Here is a 22302-nt window from a genome sequence, read left to right as displayed (position 1 = left end):
TATACTCCACAGTATGTGCAGATCAGATAAAGGATCAAATGATCTAGGGTTCATTAATGTATATGAATAAAAGATAATGAAAAGTACTCTGATGAGGAAAACCATGAGGACATGTTGAAAGGGAGGCTGAGACATGATGTCTATGAGGTCAGGGAGCTATGTGCATGCCTAAGCGTGCATTTAGACAGGTAGCAGCACAATTCAGATATTTTTCCCACACTAATTTGTCTTTTGACTCATCAGATCAGATCTTTTCACACCAGATCCTTTTCAGAGCTGATCTGATTGGTCAAAAGATCAACTAGTGAAAAAAATAGCTGCCTGTCTAAACACAGACAAGTAGTCTGGCCCTTGTATGTCGTTAAGATAAATTACATCTGACAGATACAAGTCCACACATGATACAGAGGGGGGAATATACTGTCAGCATGTTGAACACAACAGCCGCTATGACTGACTGATCAGACGTTACGAACCATGGTCATCTGGAAACTTGTGACTAAGTGGATAATGCATGTTTCAGCTGGAGGATGTTTCAGCTGGGGGATGTTTCAACTGTAGCATGTTTCAACTGGAGGATGTTTCAACTGTAGCATGTTTCAACTGGAGGATGTTTCAACTGTAGCATGTTTCAACTGTAGCATGTTTCAACTGTAGCATGTTTCAACTGTAGCATGTTTCAACTGGAGGATGTTTCAACTGTAGCATGTTTCAACTGTAGCATGTTTCAACTGTAACATGTTTCAACTGGAGCATGTTTCAACTGGAGCATGTTTCAACTGTAGCATGTTTCAACTGGACAGCATGTTTCAACTGTAGCATGTTTCAACTGGAGGATGTTTCAACTGTAGCATGTTTCAACTGTAGCATGTTTCAACTGTAGCATGTTTCAACTGGAGGATGTTTCAACTGTAGCATGTTTCAACTGTAGCATGTTTCAACTGTAGCATGTTTCAACTGGAGGATGTTTCAACTGTAGCATGTTTCAACTGTAGCATGTTTCAACTGTAGCATGTTTCAACTGGATGATGTTTCAACTGTAGCATGTTTCAACTGGAGGATGTTTCAACTGTAGGATGTTTCAACTGGAGGATGTTTCAACTGTAGCATGTTTCAACTGGAGGATGTTTCAACTGTAGGATGTTATTTAATGAATAATGACTAAATTATGTATACATTTAATGCAGAACTATAACTAACATAATTTTATCCTGTCTGATGAAGAATGTTTGTACATAGGCAAAGAGGAAGTGTTAACAGACAACTTGTGACAGACAACTTGTGATCACAGTGAAACTAACAACAGGAAAGATTTCTCGCCCCCACCCAAGGAGGGGAGAAACCGTTGGACTTGCAGTAGATTGTGTAACATGTTGTAGCATATGATAAGCAATATATGTGTTGGAATAAAATTGAAAAGCAGCATTGTCATTGTCTGAGAGGAGGGGGGACATTTTTGATGAAATGAGAGGTATATAAACCACTGTACATGACATGATTGGCAGAGCTCTTGAGAATAAATGTTTCTGACTATTGTAGACTGGCCTCTGTCTATTTCATTTCAACCAGAACCATACAATCTCTGGGTTACAGACTGAGAATATTTATTTTAAGTTCAGTTCATGAACCTTGAGAACAGAATTCTCTTAACAATGTTTCAACTGGAGGCTGTTTCCCTGGAGGATGTTTCAACTGGAGGATGTTTCAACTGGAAGCTATTTCAACTGGAAGCTGTTTCAACTGGAAGCTGTTTCAACTGGAAACTGTTTCAACTGGAAGCTGTTTCAACTGGAGGATGTTTCAACTGGAGGATGTTTGACTGGAGGATGTTTCGACTGGAGGATGTTTCGACTGGAAGCTGTTTCGACTGGAAGCTGTTTCGAATGGAAGCTGTTTCAACTGGAAGCTGTTTTGACTGGAAGCTGTTTTGACTGGAAGCTGTTTTGACTGGAAGCTGTTTCGACTGGAAGCTGTTTAGACTGGAAGCTGTTTTGACTGGAAGCTGTTTCAACTGGAAGCTGTTTCGACTGGAAGCTGTTTCGACTGGAAGCTGTTTCGACTGGAAGCTGTTTTGACTGGAAGCTGTTTCAACTGGAAGCTGTTTCAACTGGAAGCTGTTTCAACTGGAAGCTGTTTTGACTTGAGTGGTGCAAGTGGTTGTGCTTTTCTTGTAAGGGATGTTAATTGGGTGGCAGTTTATTTACATGAATGAGCATATCTTCATTTAATCTGAGAAAAAAAGTAAGTTATGTCGATGTTATGATTCTGCTATGACGTATGTTCAGTTCACGTAAAGTGCTGCCAAACTTGGGAGGATTGCAGGGGAACTTCATGGGAAGTGCAAGGGAAGTGCAGGGGAACTTCAAGGGAAGTGCAAGGGAACTTCAAGGGAAGTGCAGGGGAACTTCAAGGGAAGTGCAGGGGAAGTGCAAGGGAACTTCAAGGGAAGTGCAGGGGAACTTCAAGGGAACTTCAAGGGAAGTGCAGGGGAACTTCAAGGGAACTTCAAGGGAACTTCAAGGGAAGTTAAATGATCTGAATCATTCTATCAAACGTTACAATAGGGAGAATAAGACACTTCATTTATTAATTTTCCTTTCAGTCCACAGAAATGTGTCTTCTGCTTTGATTCCAACCCACCCGAAATAAGCACAAACACTCACAGACTGGAGTGGTTGGAGCAGGAGGGTTATATTCAACCCTGGACTAAAAATATATGATATATTTCAGTAGAGATTCCAGTTAGAGCTTTTTAGTTCAGGCCTCGTCTTAATCTGTGTCCAGGAAATCAACCCCCGGCCTAGAGATTATTCTTGTGTGTAAAACATTTACACCAATTGAATTCTGTGGCCCCACTAAGAATACGCTTCACATCTTCTATAACAGCATAAGTAACAGCTGTCTCATTTAGCCTAGTGCCAGAATGAAACTGTATCCTGGCCAGTTCAATGATAGAGCCCCTCTCTCAGTACTGAAACCAAATTAATGCCAGTACTTTAGAGGAGCATTGTGTTCATTTGTTCTGCTGTGGGTTCCCTTTCTATTAAACAACAAAAGAGAGAGAGAGAGAGGGGGAGAACGCACCATCACACAGACTAAAACTGGCTCAGCTATTTAAAACTCCCTTCCTTTCTAATTCCAGAGACAACTGTCTTCTATTGTGCTGTGATATATGTGGGGAAGAATTACGCTGCTTGACGCTCCTATGATAGATGTTTATGTTGGGTCTTCAGCCTTTCTATAGTATAGATGTTTATGTTGACCCCTTCAGCCTTTCTATAGTATAGATGTTTATGTTGACCCCTTCAGTCTTTCTATAGTATAGATGTTTATGTTGACCCCTTCAGCCTTTCTGTAGTATAGATGTTTATGTTGGGCCTTCAGCCTTTCTATAGTATAGATGTTTATGTTGACCCCTTCAGCCTTTCTGTAGTATAGATGTTTATGTTGACCCCTTCAGTCTTTCTATAGTATAGATGTTTATGTTGGGCCTTCAGCCTTTCTATAGTATAGATGTTTATGTTGACCCCTTCAGCCTTTCTATAGGATAGATGTTTATGTTCACTATTCGAGTCTTACATTTTCCCTTCTGTAGTTTTTATTTTCTTCTATTGGCGAGGACATGACAAATGACTGTTCTACTGTCCCCATGGCCCTGTTACTCTGCGCTAGGCGGAACAGAGCGTTTGTCCTTTAGTCAACACTTGCCTATCACCTGTTCGCTGTCTCTCTCTCCCTCCCTTCTATAACTCCCCCCCCCCCCTTCTCTCTATCCCCCTCCCCTCTCTCTTTCTCCTGCTGGCTGACAAGTTAAGCCCAAAGGGAGTCTCACTCGGCGCTTCAGGGAGGGAGGGAGGCGCGTGGAGGAGAGGAGAGGAGAGGAGAGGGGGATGAGTGAAAGGATAGAAGCGGGTTTGGGCTAAGAAATATTATCTGCATCTTGATGTAGCATGCTGCTACGTCTTCCTGGTTCTTCTCCTCTGATTAACGGTTTGATCTCAGGAGTTTTCTCTTTCAGTTCCTGTCCTCTAATGTATGTGAGAAGGGCTGCCTCCTCTCTCTCTGTGGGCTGCAGAAACCCAGACAGATGAAAGGGGATGCTGTGTTCTTCCCTGTGCTTCATGAACATTCAGTCTTTTTAACCCCCGGTTTGCACCCTGCACTGCATTCTGGTTAGTGCATTTTCGATTGCTGCAAGAGCATATTTGATAATGACCAGATCAGAGTGAACGTACGCACAGACATGAACTCTGTGTATTGACATTGTGATAAATATATTAGGACACAAATCTGTGTTTAATTCCTCTAAACAGCGGAGTCCATCGGCACTTCCTTATCTTTGTTCAATCTCTATCGCAGTCCTCACTGCCCTTTCCCACCTGGATAACAGGAACACCTATGTGAGAATGCTGTTCATAGACTACAGCTCAGCGTTCAACACCTTAGTGCCCTCCAAGCTCATCACTAAACTCAGGACCCTGGGACTGAACACCTCCCCATGCAACTGGATTCTGGACTTCCTGACGGGCCGACTCCAGGTGGTGAGGGTAGGCAACAACCCCTCCACACACTGGAGGCTGAAAAGATTTGGCATAGGCCCTAGGATCTACAAAAAGTTCTACAGCTGCCCCATTAAGAGCATATTGACTGGCTCCATCACCGCTTGGTATGGCAACTGATTGGCAAGGCAATACAGGGCGTAGTGCGTTTTATTTTAATTTTTTATTTCACCTTTATTTAACCAGGTAGGCTAGTTGAGAACACCTTTATTTAACCAGGTAGGCTAGTTGAGAACACCTTTATTTAACCAGGTAGGCTAGTTGAGAACACCTTTATTTAACCAGGTAGGCTAGTTGAGAACACCTTTATTTAACCAGGTAGGCTAGTTGAGAACACCTTTATTTAACCAGGTAGGCTAGTTGAGAACACCTTTATTTAACCAGGTAGGCTAGTTGAGAACACCTTTATTTAACCAGGTAGGCTAGTTGAGAACAAGTTCTCATTTGCAACTGCGACCTGGCCAAGATAAAGCATAGCAGTGTGAACAGACAACACAGAGTTACACATGGAGTAAACAATTAACAAGTCAATAATACAGTAGAAAAAAGGAGAGTCTATATATATTGTGTGCAAAAGGCATGAGGAGGTAGGTGAATAATTACAATTATGCAGATTAACACTGGAGTGATAAATGATCAGATGGTTATGTACAGGTAGAGATATTGGTGTGCAAAAGAGCAGAAAATAAAATAAATAAAAACAGTATGGGGATGAGGTAGGTAAAAATGGGTGGGCTATTTACCGATAGACTATGTACAGCTGCAGCGATCGGTTAGCTGCTCAGATAGCAGATGTTTGAAGTTGGTGAGGGAGATAAAAGTCTCCAACTTCAGCGATTTTTGCAATTCGTTCCAGTCACAGGCAGCAGAGAACTGGAACGAAAGGCGGCCGCGGCCAAATGAGGTGTTGGCTTTAGGGATGATCAGTGAGATACACTTTCTATAGGATAGATGTTTATGTTGGGCCTTCAGCCTTTCTATAGGAGAGATGTTTATGTTGACCCCTTCAGCCTTTCTATAGGATAGATGTTTATGTTGACCCCTTCAGCCTTTCTATAGGATATATGTTTATGTTGACCCCTACAGCCTTTCTATAGGATAGATGTTTATGTTGACCCCTTCAGCCTTTCTATAGTATAGATGTTTATGTTGACCCCTTCAGCCTTTCTATAGTATAGATGTTTATGTTGACCCCTTCAGCCTTTCTATAGTATAGATGTTTATGTTGACCCCTTCAGTCTTTCTATAGTATAGATGTTTATGTTGACCCCTTCAGTCTTTCTATAGGATAGATGTTTATGTTGACCCCTTCAGCCTTTCTATAGTATAGATGTTTATGTTGACCCCTACAGCCTTTCTATAGGATAGATGTTTATGTTGACCCCTTCAGCCTTTCTATAGTATAGATGTTTATGTTGACCCCTTCAGTCTTTCTATAGTATAGATGTTTATGTTGACCCCTTCAGTCTTTCTATAGGATAGATGTTTATGTTGACCCCTTCAGCCTTTCTATAGTATAGATGTTTATGTTGACCCCTTCAGTCTTTCTATAGTATAGATGTTTATGTTGACCCCTACAGCCTTTCTATAGGATAGATGTTTATGTTGACCCCTTCAGCCTTTCTATAGTATAGATGTTTATGTTGACCCCTTCAGTCTTTCTATAGTATAGATGTTTATGTTGACCCCTTCAGTCTTTCTATAGTATAGATGTTTATGTTGGGCCTTCAGCCTTTCTATAGTATAGATGTTTATGTTGACCCCTTCAGTCTTTCTATAGTATAGATGTTTATGTTGACCCCTTCAGCCTTTCTGTAGTATAGATGTTTATGTTGACCCCTTCAGTCTTTCTATAGTATAGATGTTTATGTTGACCCCTTCAGTCTTTCTATAGTATAGATGTTTATGTTGACCCCTTCAGCCTTTCTGTACATCACTGAGGCCGAGCTCCCTGCCATCCAGGACCTCTGTACCAGACGGTGTCAGAGGAAGGCCCTAAAAATAGTTAAAGACTCCAGCCACCCTAGTTCTTTCTGCTACCTCACAGCCAGCGGTACCGGAGCACCAAGTCTAGAACCAACAGGACCATGAACAGCTTCTACCTCCAAACCATAATACTGCTAAATAGTTAGTTAAATAGTTACCTAGAGCCATGTTGCACAAACTTTTTTTTAATTTAAACATTTACAATTGTATACAATAATAAGGGGGTAAATTGTATTTACATCGTAGTATCCAATTGTTTTTAGTAGTTACTATCTTATCTCATCGCTACAACTCCCGTACAGGCTCAGGAGAGACAAAGGTCTTGAGTCATGAGTCCTCAACGCAAACAAGCCGCACTGCTTCTTAACACAGCATGCATCCAACCCGGAATCCAGCCGCACCAATGTGTCGGAGGAAACACCGTGCCCCTAGCAACCTGGTCAGCGTGCACTGCGCCCGGCCCGCCACAGGAGTCGCTAGTGCGTGATGAGACAAGGATATCCCTACCTGCCAAACCCTCCCTAACCCGGGCGACGCTAGGCCAATTGTGCGTCGCCCCATGGACATCCCAGTCGCGGCCAGCTGCAACAGAGCCTGGGCTCGAACCCAGAGTCTCTGGTGGCACAGCTAGCACTGCGATGCAGTGCCTTAAACCACTGCACCACCCAGGAGGCCCAGCACAAACTTGTTTTTGCCTCATCAGACACGTTGCTGCTACTGTTGACCATCTGTCACTTTATTCCTAGTTATATGTACATATCTACCTCAATGACCTTGTACCCCTGCACATCCACTCAGTACTGGTATATAACCAAGTTATCATTACTCAGTACTGGTACCCCTTGTATATAACCAAGTTATCATGACTCAGTACTGGTACCCCTTGTATATAGCCAATTTATCATTACTCAGTACTAGTACCCCTTGAAGACAGTATAGACATGTTATCATGACTCAGTACTGGTACCCCTTGCAGACAGTATAGACACGTTATCATGACTCAGTACTAGTACTCCTTGTAGACAGTATAGACACGTTATCATTACTCAGTACTGGTACCCCTTGCAGACAGTATAGACATGTTATCATGACTCAGTACTGGTACCCCTTGCAGACAGTATAGACACGTTATCATTACTCAGTACTGGTACCCCTTGCAGACAGTATAGACACGTTATCATTACTCAGTACTGGTACCCCTTGCAGACAGTATAGACACGTTATCATTACTCAGTACTGGTACCCCTTGCAGACAGTATAGACACGTTATCATGACTCAGTACTGGTACCCCTTGTAGACAGTATAGACATGTTATCATGACTCAGTACTGGTACCCCTTGAAGACAGTATAGACATGTTATCATTACTCAGTACTGGTACCCCTTGTAGACAGTATAGACATGTTATCATGACTCAGTACTGGTACCCCTTGCAGACAGTATAGACACGTTATCATGACTCAGTACTGGTACCCCTTGAAGACAGTATAGACATGTTATCATTACTCAGTACTGGTACCCCTTGTAGACAGTATAGACATGTTATCATGACTCAGTACTGGTACCCCTTGCAGACAGTATAGACACGTTATCATGACTCAGTACTGGTACCCCTTGTAGACAGAATAGACAAGTTATCATGACTCAGTACTGGTACCCCTTGAAGACAGTATAGACATGTTATCATTACTCAGTACTGGTACCCCTTGTAGACAGTATAGACATGTTATCATGACTCAGTACTGGTACCCCTTGAAGACAGTATAGACATGTTATCATGACTCAGTACTGGTACCCCTTGAAGACAGTATAGACATGTTATCATGACTCAGTACTGGTACCCCTTGCAGACAGTATAGACACGTTATCATGACTCAGTACTGGTGCCCCTTGCAGACAGTATAGACACGTTATCATGACTCAGTACTGGTACCCCTTGCAGACAGTATAGACACGTTATCATGACTCAGTACTGGTGCCCCTTGCAGACAGTATAGACACGTTATCATGACTCAGTACTGGTACCCCTTGCAGACAGTATAGACACGTTATCATGACTCAGTACTGGTACCCCTTGCAGACAGTATAGACATGTTATCATGACTCAGTACTGGTACCCCTTGCAGACAGTATAGACATGTTATCATGACTCAGTACTGGTACCCCTTGTAGACAGTATAGACATGTTATCATGACTCAGTACTGGTACCCCTTGTAGACAGTATAGACATGTTATCATGACTCAGTACTGGTACCCCTTGTAGACAGTATAGACATGTTATCATGACTTAGTACTGGTACCCCTTGCAGACAGTATAGACACGTTATCATGACTCAGTACTGGTACCCCTTGTAGACAGTATAGACACGTTATCATGACTCAGTACTGGTACCCCTTGCAGACAGAATAGACATGTTATCATGACTCAGTACTGGTACCCCTTGTAGACAGTATAGACATGTTATCATGACTCAGTACTGGTACCCCTTGTAGACAGTATAGACATGTTATCATGACTTAGTACTGGTACCCCTTGCAGACAGTATAGACACGTTATCATGACTCAGTACTGGTACCCCTTGCAGACAGTATAGACACGTTATCATGACTCAGTACTGGTACCCCTTGCAGACAGTATAGACACGTTATCATGACTCAGTACTGGTACCCCTTGCAGACAGTATAGACACGTTATCATGACTCAGTACTGGTACCCCTTGCAGACAGTATAGACATGTTATCATGACTCAGTACTGGTACCCCTTGCAGACAGTATAGACATGTTATCATGACTCAGTACTAGTACCCCTTGCAGACAGTATAGACACGTTATCATGACTCAGTACTGGTACCCCTTGCAGACAGTATAGACATGTTATCATGACTCAGTACTGGTACCCCTTGCAGACACTATAGACATGTTATCATGACTCAGTACTAGTACCCCTTGTAGACAGTATAGACACGTTATCATGACTCAGTACTGGTACCCCTTGCAGACAGTATAGACACGTTATCATGACTCAGTACTGGTACCCCTTGCAGACAGTATAGACACGTTATCATGACTCAGTACTGGTACCCCTTGCAGACAGTATAGACATGTTATCATGACTCAGTACTGGTACCCCTTGCAGACAGTATAGACACGTTATCATGACTCAGTACTGGTACCCCTTGCAGACAGTATAGACACGTTATCATGACTCAGTACTGGTACCCCTTGCAGACAGTATAGACATGTTATCATGACTCAGTACTGGTACCCCTTGCAGACAGTATAGACATGTTATCATGACTCAGTACTAGTACTCCTTGTAGACAGTATAGACACGTTATCATGACTCAGTACTGGTGCCCCTTGTAGACAGTATAGACATGTTATCATGACTCAGTACTGGTACCCCTTGCAGACAGTATAGACATGTTATCATGACTCAGTACTAGTACTCCTTGTAGACAGTATAGACATGTTATCATGACTCAGTACTGGTACCCCTTGCAGACAGTATAGACATGTTATCATGACTCAGTACTAGTACTCCTTGCAGACAGTATAGACACGTTATCATTACTAATTCTTTATCTATTATTACTTCTATTATTACGTGTTTTACTTTCTATTATTTCTCTATTGTCTTTATCTCTGTATTGTGGGGAAGGACCTGTAAGTAAGTATTTCCCTGTTAGTCTACACCTGTTGTTTACAAAGCATGTGACAAATAACTTGTAATTAAATGTGTTCATTAACTTGTTCCTTCTTCTTGGTATAGACTTAACAGTGAACACAACCTGTTTAATGTACATTCCTCATTATTAAAATTGTGGTGGGTTGTGTGTATCTGTGTCTCTCTCTCTGTGTGTGTGTGTGTGTGTGTGTGTGTGTGTGTGTGTGTGTGTAAAGAGAAGAGAAAGGAGACGATGACAGTGAAAACCTGATGTTGTCAGAGTGAGCATGTTGTCATCCTGTTCTAATCTATAGAGGGAATTTATGAGGCGTTTGATGGGAAGCAACACAAGATAAACGCTGTCAGATAGCCGGTGGCAGGTGAACCATACATAAGCAGATAATGTGACAGGGAAGGGTGTGTGTGTGTGTGTGTGTGTGGGTGTGTGTATGTGTGTGTGTGACAAGGTTAGAAGTAAAAAGGCTTTGCTAACTTGACATCAAGAGCAATCCCATCAACTTTTCACCTCTGATAACTTCCTGTCCTTGTGGCATCCCTCCAATATGTGTATGAAGATGAACATATATATATAATTTATCCCAAAATATTTATATCATTTATCCTCCAACATATATAATTTATCCTCCAAAATATTTATATAATTTATCCTCCAATACATATATAATTTATCCTCCAATATATATAATTTATCCACCAATATTTATAGAATTTATCCTCAAAAGGGTGATTTTGTCTTGCTCAGTGAGTTAGAAATGATCAATGGTATTAGTGATTAAAGTTCCTCATTCATGGAACAAATTTAACAACAAAATGCATTATTTAGTCTGGTTGTTTTCTCTTACGTATTTTTCCTAAAATATAACTTAGAAAAGAGAATGAACCTGCAGTAAAAATACAAGAAATTTAATGTATTTCAGGTTTATAAATCTACTAAAGGGAGATTGTTATTCTCAATACCTAAAGGATGTGTAGGATTTATAAACCCTGTCTCCTTAGTGCTATTCTACACAATGTGTACAATTGGGAAGGAAAAAGCCAATCTAACAACAAATAATGAGGTTGGAAAACACATCACTACTGAGCACAGAATGGTTTAGGTTTATTTTGTGTGTGAATTGTAGAGGCAGGAGACTCTGAGACGATATCGCACAGCTCCTACAGGGACAAAGGAACCATTAATGAAAGTCAGGCCTCGATATCCTGCAGTGTTTCTCTCACAACTCCAACTCCACTGTTGGAACCATTAATGAAAGTCAGGCCTCGATATCCTGCAGTGTTTCTCTCACAACTCCAACTCCACTGTTGGAACTTTTCAAAGGACTGTTTGTTGATAAACTCCCAGCTTACATTGTGAACCATGCAGTGATGACGGTATATTACAAACCACCCAGTTGGTAAAGTGGCTGATCACATGATGTATTGTGGATATATATATAGTTAATGGATATATATTATCACTGACTACAGTCATTTAAGACTCACCTAAAACACTGTCAGAACAGCATTGGTTAAGATATAAAGTGAGAAATCCGTCTTTTGAAAAATCTGTCATTTTGTCCCTCGCTAAACAAAGTGCGTCCAAATGGCATCCCCACTTCCTTTCTAGTGCACTACTTTGCTTTGTTTTACCAGGGCCCATACTGCATGTCTCTGGTTAAACGTAATGCCCTATAGGGAATAGGGTGCCATTTGGGACACAGTCAATGCATGAAGATATATGGGATGGGGATAATTAAAACAATCTACCCATCCAATAACAGCAGAAGCAATTTAATTAGACCTTTATTTAACTAGGCAAGTCAGTTAAGAACAAATTCTTATTTTCAATGACAGCCTAGGAACAGTGGGTTAACTGTTCTTAGGAGGAATATGATGTATTCTCATTGCTGCCGAGTTAAGACACTTCTTTGTACTTTAACAAATGACTGAAATATTCCTAAAAGTTTTGAAAGGTACAATATCTTGTTTCTTAAGACTTAACAACTCATAAGGATAAAAGAGTTAAAATAAATACAAATGAACGTATCATTAAAAGGTCCTGGGAAACCATGGCGACCAACAGGATATACCAAGTATGACTTTATATCAGGGACGGACGTGGTTAGTGAATGGCATATCTCTAACGTGTTAACCTTAACAAGAGGACATTTTTAAACACAACCTCATTGGTTTCCATGGAAAAGACGGAATAGATTTGTGACCAACTGAAAGCTGACTCACAGCAACAGGTGTCTTTTTCTGTGTCACAAATGGCACCCTATTCCCTACGTAGTGCACTATGGGGCCCGGTCAAGAGTGGTGGACTATATAGGGAATAGGGTGTTATATTTGGGACTCATCCAATCTCTCTGAGAAGTCATGACTGGAATGGATGCGTTGTGCAGCTTCAAAGGGATTCATCTGCAGCTGAGAATAGCTGTTCCATTAACTCCAGTGTGGCTCAGCTGGTAAGAGCGTGAAGCTTGAAACGCCAGGGTGCTGGCGGTCATAAAGGCTACACTCAAATGTATGCACTCACTGTACTGTGAGACACTTTGTATAAAAGCATCTGATAAAATTTACAGCAAGTATACAAAACATTAAGAACATCTGCTCTTTCCATGACAGACTGACCAGATGAAATCAGAAGTTTACATACACTTAGGTTAGAGTCATTAAAACTCATTGTTCAACCACTCCACAAAATTCTTCTTAACAAACTAGTTTTGGCAAGTCGGTTAGGACATCTACTTCGTGTTTGACACAAGTAATTTTCCAACAATTGTTTACAGACAGATTATTTAACTGTATCACAATTCCAGTGGGTCAGAAGTTTATATACACTAAGTTGACTGTGCCTTTAAACAGCTTGGAAAATTCCAGAAAATGATGTCATGGCTTTAGAAGCTTCTGATAGGCTAATTGACATCATTGGAGTCAATTGGAGGTGTACCTGTGGATGTTTTTCAAGGCCTACCTTCAAACTCAGTGCCTCTTTGCTTGACATCATGGGAAAGTCAGCCAAGAACTCAGAAAAATATTTGTAAAAAAAAAATTGTAGACCTCCACAAGTCTGGTTCATCCTTGGGAGCAATTTGCAAACACCTGAAGGTACCACGTTCATCTGTACAAACAATAGTACGCAAGTATAAACACCATGGGACCACGCAGCCGTCATACCTCTCAGGAAGGAGATGCTTTCTGTCTCCTAGAGATGAATGTACTTTGGTGCGAAAAGTGCAAATCAATCCCAGAACAACAGCAAAGGACCCCGTGAAGATGCTGGAGGAAACAGGTACAAAAGTATCTATATCCACAGTAAAACGAGTCCTATATCGACATAACCTGAAAGGCCGCTCAGCAAGGAAGTAGCAATTGCTCCAAAACCATAAAAAAGCCAGACTACGGTTTGCAACTGCACATGGGGACAAAGATCTGTCACGTTCGTCATAATGAGGAGACCAAGGCGCAAGTCAAAAACACACATACCACCCTCGTCACACCCTGACCTAACCAAAATAATAAAGAAAACAAAGATAACAAGATCATACTTTTTGGAGAAATGTTCTCTGGTCTGATGAAACAAAAATAGAACTGTTTGGCCATAATGACCATACTTATATTTGGAGGAACAAGGGGGAGGCTTTTACTAGGATTAAATGTCAGGAGTTGTGAAAAACTGAGTTTAAATGTATTTGACTTCAACTGTATGATCACTTGTTAAATCCACTTCAATCAGTGTAGATGAAGGGGAGGATACAGGTTAAAGTAAAACACTGCTTGGAGTAACCTTGGACTGTAAACTGTCTTGGTCAAAACATTTTGATACAACAGTATCTAGGATGGGGAGAAGCCTGTCCATAATAAAGCGTTGCTCTGCATTCTCAACAACACTATCAACAAGGCAGGTCCTACAGGCCCTAGTTTCTACCTTCTCAACAACACTATCAACAAGGCAGGTCCTGCAGGCCCTAGTTTCTACCTTCTCAACAACACTATCAACAAGGCAGGTCCTGCAGGCCCTAGTTTCTACCTTCTCAACAACACTATCAACAAGGCAGGTCCTGCAGGCCCTAGTTTCTACCTTCTCAACAACACTATCAACAAGGCAGGTCCTGCAGGCCCTAGTTTCTACCTTCTCAACAACACTATCAACAAGGCAGGTCCTGCAGGCCCTAGTTTCTACCTTCTCAATAACACTATCAACAAGGCAGGTCCTGCAGGCCCTAGTTTCTACCTTCTTAACAACACTATCAACAAGGCAGGTCCTGCAGGCCCTAGATTCTACCTTCTTAACAACAATATCAACAAGGCAGGTCCTACAGGCCCTAGATTCTACCTTCTTAACAACACTATCAAAAACGCAGGCCCTACAGGCCCTAGGTTTGTCGCACCTTGACTACTGTTCAGTCGTGTGGTCAGGTGCCACAAAAAAGGACTTTGCAATTGTCTCAGAACAGGACAGCAGAGAGATTCATTTCATCACTACTTGTATTCATGAGAGGTATTGACATGTTGAATGCACACAGCTGTCTGTTTGAACTACTGGCACACAGCTGTCTGTTTGAACTATACAGCTCGGACACCCATACATACCCCACAAGATATGCCACAAGAGGTCTCTTCACAATCCCCAAGTCCAGAACAGACTATGGGAGGCGCTCAGTACTACATTGAGCCATGACTACAAGTAACTGATGCAAGCAGTAAAATTAGATTTAAAAAACAGATAAAAAACAGATAAAAACCACCATACGGAACAGCGTGGACTGTGAAGCAACACAAACATTGGCACAGACATACGCATACACAATAATGCACTATACACACACACACACACATGGATTTAGTACTGTAGATATGTAGTAGTGGTGGAGTAGGGGCCTGAGGACACACAGTGTGTTGTGAAATCTGTGAATGTATTGTAATGTTTTTAAAATGGTATAAACTGCTTTAATTTTACTGGACCCAGGAAGAGTATCTGCTGCATGGGGATCCATAATAAACCCCAGGAAGAGTATCTGCTGCATGGGGATCCATAATAAACCCCAGGAAGAGTAGCTGCTGCATGGGGATCCATAATAAACCCCAGGAAGAGTATCTGCTACATGGGGATCCATAATAAACCCCAGGAAGAGTATCTGCTGCATGGGGATCCATAATAAACCCCAGGAAGAGTATCTGCTGCATGGGGATCCATAATAAATACAAATACAAAGAAGGATTTTTAAGCCCTGAGACAATTGAGAAACGGATTGTATATGTGTGCCATTCAGACGGTGAATGGGCTAGACAAAAGATTTAAGTGGCTTTGAAAGGGGTATGGTAGTAGGTGCCAAGCACAACGGTTTGTGTCAAGACATGCAACGCAGCTATGTTTTTCATGCTCAATAGTTTCTTGTATGTATCAAGAATGGTTCACCAACCAAAGGACATCCATTCAACTTAAACACAACTGTGGGAAGCATTGGAGTCAACATGGGCCAGCATCCCTGTGGAATGATTTCGACACCTTGTAGGGTCCATGCCCTGACGAATTGAGGCTGTTCTGAGGGGAAAAGGGGGGGTTGCAACTCAATATTAGGAAGGTGTTCCTAATGTTTGATATGCTCAGGACTACAACTCAGTATATATTCAAAAGTTGCTACAACTTCACTGAGGGGTAACTCTACGTTACATCTTTCCAACCAATACAATTCCTGAATACAATCATTATAATAATATAACAAACGCCATTTAGCATTTTTATCCAAAGCGACCAGGAGTTCCATGCTTCTCTTAACTCTTGTTCTGAGCACCTGAGATTCACGATGCAATCTGACGCACGTCAAATCAGCTTCCTTGATCTTTTGATATTTGCGAGGGCTATGATCTATGCACAGATCTTTACAGGAAACCAACTGATCGCAATAGTTTGTTGAGGGCTGATAGCTGTCACACGCCTCCCTTGAAACACAGTTATAACCAATTCTGTTGAATCAAAAGAACCTGCAAAAAACAATCACACATTGACTTTGATCTGAAACCATTCCTGTGATTATTGTGTTTTTGTAAATAATATTGTGTTTAATTATGATGCAATTGTATCTATGATCGTCTGATATCCATTCATTTATATGTATTATGGATGGTTCTAAATTGACCAATAATATCATGCCACAGTCGGTCATGATTACAAACACCTGCACAAGTCCAATGAAATCCTGAAGACAGCTTGCTGTTGAAACGTTGGTGAATAATACATGATTGCGTCAGAGCTCTTGGAGTCGGCAGCTTCTCCTTGTCTTCTGAAGTTTCCATAGCGACTCACAGTAAAGCGAGTGCATACATCTTTGTGAACATGGTATATAGTGCATCGTGCATGAATACATTTTTGTGAACATGGTATATAGTGCATCGTGCATGAATACATCTTTGTGAACATGGTATATAGTGCATCGTGCATGAATACATCTTTGTGAACATGGTATATAGTGCATCGTGCATGAATACATTTTTGTGAACATGGTATATAGTGCATCGTGCATGAATAAATCTTTGTGAACATGGTATATAGTGCATCGTGCATGAATACATCTTTGTGAACATGGTATATAGTGCATTGTGCATGAATACATCTTTGTGAACATGGTATATAGTGCATCGTGCATGAATACATCTTTGTGAACATGGTATATAGTGCATCGTGCATGAATACATCTTTGTGAACATGGTATATAGTGCATCGTGCATGAATACATCTTTGTGAACATGGTATATAGTGCATCGTGCATGAATACATTTTTACAAAGGGGTGGTCACGGGAATCAAACCCACTATGCTGCATCTACGGTCCACCTAAAAATACTTTGTCCACATACAACAATCACGTTAAAACACAGTTTTTCTTTGATGAATTGGTAACGCTTCATTTGACCTGATTAAATATAGGATGTACAGTCCAAACAAAGTGTTTTCCAGAAAAATAAATACATTGAAAGCTACATCTCAGAGTAATAATGGGTGTTAACTGTTTACTGTAAACAGCATGACCTTAGTTTGATACTCAAAAAGAGCTAAGACTTGACTTGACAGCCAGCTGACATAACATGTCATAACAGCTGACATAACATGTCATAGCAGCTGACATAACATGTCATAACAGCTGACATAACATGTCATAGCAGCTGACATAACATGTCATAACAGCTGACATAACATGTCATAGCAGCTGACATAACATGTCATAACAGCTGACATAACATGTTTATAACAGCTGACATAACATGTCATAGCAGCTGACATAACATGTCATAGCAGCTGACATAACATGTCATAACAGCTGACATAACATGTCATAACAGCTGACATAACTGGTAATAACACTGTCATGACACATATATTGAGACCTGTTATGATATATATTGAGTTATTTTATGGCTGGTTATGACACCTACATAAGAGTGTTAAAACCCACAAAGCAAAACATTCCACTACACCATAGGCTACGTGTCAACAGTATGTTTATATTATATATTTAATTGCCCATATTAAATTTCAATTGTACTGTAATTACGTACAGATTGATGTCGGCCATGCACCTATCCCAGTTCTCTGTTTCTGGTGACTGGGATGAATGCAGGAGCAGATTTCAGGAGCAGGACAAGCCACTCTCTTTTAGACTGATGACAGACATAAGGGCATGTACGTGACAGGCCTATCTGGATTATATGATTATGATGGTCATAATGCTTCTTGACAGTGTCAAAGTGTATTTTCTTCATGTTGTTTAAAATATGTTGGAAAAAAAATGTCTGTAAAAAAATATTTACAGCATCAACAAAGGACTTAAGAAACTTTCGAACGAAAGAGAACTTCTTGGCAGGGAAAAATACGTTTGAATAAATGTGGGTTTTGACACTCTTATATAGGTGTCATAACCAGCCATAAAATAACGAAATATGTCACAACAGATGTAAGTATATGGGTCAAGACAGTGTTATGACCATATTATGACAGGTTATGTCAGCTGTTATGACATATTATGACATGGTTAGGACCGTGTCATAACATGTTATGACGCTGGGTGTCAAGTAAAGTGCTACCAAGAAGGATCATTCTGGTCTTTCCTCCAGTACTTTGCTGCAAACGATTCATCTTTTATTTATATTCCTTGTGTCATTCTAATTCTTCTCATTGCCTCATTGTTTAATAATTAATATAGTTTAACCGTATTCTCACAACAATGTTATCTGATAATGGAACTCATGAACATAGCTTATTTAACATTATGAATGTTCATAACAGATTTGCAGCTTCATTTAGAGAAAACGATAAGACAAATGAATCATTCAAAATCATATACACTGAGAGACTAAAGGCTTCATCACCTTCCTACTTTATTGCACCTTAATCTCCTCTAGTAGCTCCAGAAAACATCTCCTCTAGTAGCTCCAGAAAACATCTCCTCTAGTAGCCTCCAGAAAACATCTCCTCTAGTAGCTCCAGAAAACATCTCCTCTAGTAGCTCCAGAAAACATCTCCTCTAGTAGCTCCAGAAAACATCTCCTCTAGTAGCTCCAGAAAACATCTCCTCTAGTAGCTCCAGAAAACATCTCCTCTAGTAGCTCCAGAAATCATCTCCTCTAGTAGCTCCAGAAAACATTGATCCGAAGCTCTTGTCACTATTGTACTTTGTACTGCATTGGTGCATTGTGTTTCTGGGTTTTGCTCATATCATGTTGTTCTCAGTTCTCCTTTGTAAAAGGACGTAATCTCCTGATTAAACAAAGGAAACAAAAGTGGAATGCCATGCTTGTACTTACTGTAGAGGATGGTGCCCTGTGTAGCTCTGGTTTTGACAGTCAGATACAGGGTAACAGTGGTGTCTTTGGCAGGGTGAGAGGGATCTGCGCTGGCACCAGGAGACTGCAGCAGAGAGCCAAGGGGAGGCAGCTCCAAGTACGATGTGCCGTTGAACGAGGGGATGAATATTGTGGTATCTGAAAAGAAAAACATTCATTATAAAATGATTCTTAAACATCCCCGTGACATCACATACAGCAGGACTAAAACTAACAGGTCAATATTAAACATCCCCATGACATCACACACAGCAGGACTAAAACTAACAGGTCAATCAATATTCTATATTAAACATCCCCATGACATCACACACAGCAGGACTAAAACTAATAGGTCAATATTCTATATTAAAACATCCCTGTGACATCACATACAGCAGGACTAAAACTAATAGGTCAATATTCTATATTAAACATCCCCGTGACATCACACACAGCAGGACTAAAACTAATAGGGCAATATTCTATATTAAAACATCCCCGTGACATCACACACAGCAGGACTAAAACTAACAGGTCAATTTTCTATATTAAACATCCCCATGACCTCACATACAGCAGGACTAAAACTAATAGGTCAATATTCTATATTAAACATCCCCTTGACATCACATACAGCAGGACTAAAACTAATAGGTCAATATTCTATATTAAACATCCCCGTGACATCACACACAGCAGGACTAAAACTAATAGGTCAATATTCTATATTAAACATCCCCATGACATCACATACAGCAGGACTAAAACTAATAGGTCAATATTCTATATTAAACATCCCCGTGACATCACATACAGCAGGACTAAAACTAACAGGTCAATATTCTATATTAAACATCCCCATGACATCACATACAGCAGGACTAAAACTAATAGGTCAATATTCTATATTAAACATCCCCATGACATCACATACAGCAGGTGTAACGATCGTCGTATGAAGGAGTGGACCAAAACTGAGCGTGGTAAGTGCTCATGATACATTTAATACTCAAAACACTCAAACAAAATAACAAAGAGGGAAAAACGAAATAGTCCTGTCAGGTAACAATAAACAGAAACAGGCTCTGGACTGTTGACCGTCGTTGGAGGTTCCGGTCAGTGGCCCGTCATTGGAGGTTCCGGACAGTGGCCCGTCATTGGAGGTTCCGGACAGTGGCCCGTCGTTGGAGGTTCCGGACAGTGGCCCGTCGTTGGAGGTTCCGGACAGTGGCCCGTCATTGGAGGTTCCGGACAGTGGCCCGTCGTTGGAGGTTCCGGACAGTGGCCCGTCGTTGGAGGTTCCGGACAGTGGCCCGTCGTTGGAGGTTCCGGACAGTGGCCCGTCGTTGGAGGTTCCGGACAGTGGCCCGTCATTGGAGGTTCCGGACAGTGGCCCATCGTTGGAGGTTCCGGACAGTGGCCCGTCGTTGGAGGTACCGGACAGTGGCCCGTCATTGGAGGTTCCGGACAGTGGCCCGTCGTTGGAGGTTCCGGACAGTGGCCCGTCGTTGGAGGTTCCGGACAGTGGCCCATCGTTGGAGGTTCCGGTCAGTGGCCCATCGCTGGAGGTTCCGGACTGTTGACCGTCGTTGGAGGTTCCGGTCAGTGGCCCATCGTTGGAGGTTCCGGACTGTGAAACGTCGCCGGAAGCTCTGGACTGGGAATTGTCGCCGGAAGCTCTGGCCTGTGGAGGCGCACTGGAGGCCTGATGCGCGGGACCGGTACAGGTAGCACCGGGCTGAAGACACGCACCACAGGGCGAGTGCGGGGAGGAGGCACAGGACTGTGGAGGCGCACTGGAGGCCTGATGCGTGGGACCGGTACAGGTAGCACCGGGCTGAAGACACGCACCTCAGGGCGAGTGTGGGGATGAGGCACAGGACGTACTGGACTGTGGAGGCGCACTAGAGGTCTGGAGCGTAGAGCTGGCACAACCCGTCCTGGCTGGATGTTTATTTTCTCCCTGCAAATGCAGGGCGCTGGCACAGGACGCACTGGGCTGTGCAGACGCACCGGAGACACAGTGCGCAGAGCCGGCGCAGGATATCCTGCTCCAAGGAGGTGTACCATCCGTCTTGGCTGGATGCCCATTCTAGCCCGGCCAATGCAGGGAACCAGGCTATGAATGCGCACTGGAGACACTCCCCACGGTAAGCACAACGAGTTGGCTCAGGTCTGAACCCTGACTCTGCCACTCTCCTCATGTACCCCCCCCCCCCCCCAAAAAAAAATCCTCTTTCACTGCCTCCGCCTGTTTCCATGGCAGGGTCTTGTCCCCTGCCATTACCTCCTCCCAGGTCCAGGATGTCCTCCACTCTCTTTTCTCCCGGGCCCAGGATCCCTGCTCCTCTTGAACATGCTGCTTGGTCCTTTTTAGGTGGGTAGTTCTGTAACGATAATCGTATGAAGGAGTGGACCAAAACGCAGCGTGGTAAGTGTTCATTATAAATTTAATACTCAAAACACTCAAACAAAATAACAAAGAGGGAAAAACTGAAACAGTCCTGTCAGGTGCAGACAATAAACAGAAAACAACTACCCACAAAACCCAAACGAAAAATAACAACTTATACATGATCCCGAATCAAAGACAACGATAGACAGCTGCCTCTGATTGGGAAACACACCAACATAGAAATAAAGAAACTAGAATGCCCACCCTATTCACACCCTGGCCTAACCAAAATAGAGAATAGAGAATCTATGGCCAGGGCGTGACAGCAGGACTAAAACTAATAGGTCAATATTCTATATTAAAACATTCTGTTGTGGCCTCCCGGGTGGCGCTGTGGTTAAGGGCGCTGTACTGCAGCGCCAGCTGTGCCATCAGAGTCCCTGGGTTCGCGCCCAGGCTCCGGGAGGTCCGGGGGGCGACGCACAATTGGCCTAGGTGTCGTCCGGGTTAGGGAGGGATTGGTCGTAGGGATCTCCTTGTCTCATCGCGCACCAGCGACTCCTGTGGCGGGCCGGGCGCAGTGCGCGCTAGCCAAGGTTGCCAGGTGCACGGTGTATCCTCCATTGGTGCGGCTGGCTTCCGGGTTGGAGGCGCGCTGTGTTAAGAAGCAGTACGGCTGGTTGGGTTGTGTATTGGAGGACGCATGACATTCAGCCTTCCTCTCTCCCGAGCCGGGAGTTGTAGCAATGAGACAAGATAGTAGCTACTACAACAATTGGATACCATGAAATTGGGGAGAAAAAGGGGTAAAAATAAAAAAATAAAAACATACACGTGTGTATTTATTGTCACGTGTCCATCGTTTTTT

At 42.2% G+C, this 22302-nt stretch overlaps 1 protein-coding gene across 1 annotated transcript in view; it reads right to left on the bottom strand.

The window, feature by feature from the left end:
• LOC110516873 (protein eyes shut homolog) overlaps positions 1-22302 on the bottom strand; it is a 240571-nt gene that overhangs the window by 145564 nt on the left and 72705 nt on the right. The window contains exon 11 of the mRNA XM_090217983.1: positions 19019-19195. Within this exon, the coding sequence (XP_090074109.1) occupies positions 19019-19195 (177 nt within the window). The remainder of the gene's footprint in view (positions 1-19018; positions 19196-22302) is intronic.

The sequence above is a fragment of the Oncorhynchus mykiss genome, chromosome 23 (genome assembly GCF_057628025.1).
Source record: "Oncorhynchus mykiss isolate SJ-2025 chromosome 23, ASM5762802v1, whole genome shotgun sequence".
NCBI classification, from domain to species: Eukaryota; Metazoa; Chordata; class Actinopteri; order Salmoniformes; family Salmonidae; genus Oncorhynchus; species Oncorhynchus mykiss.
The sequence above is the reverse complement of the archived record's forward strand: the minus strand, read 5'-3'. Positions and strand labels throughout refer to the sequence as shown.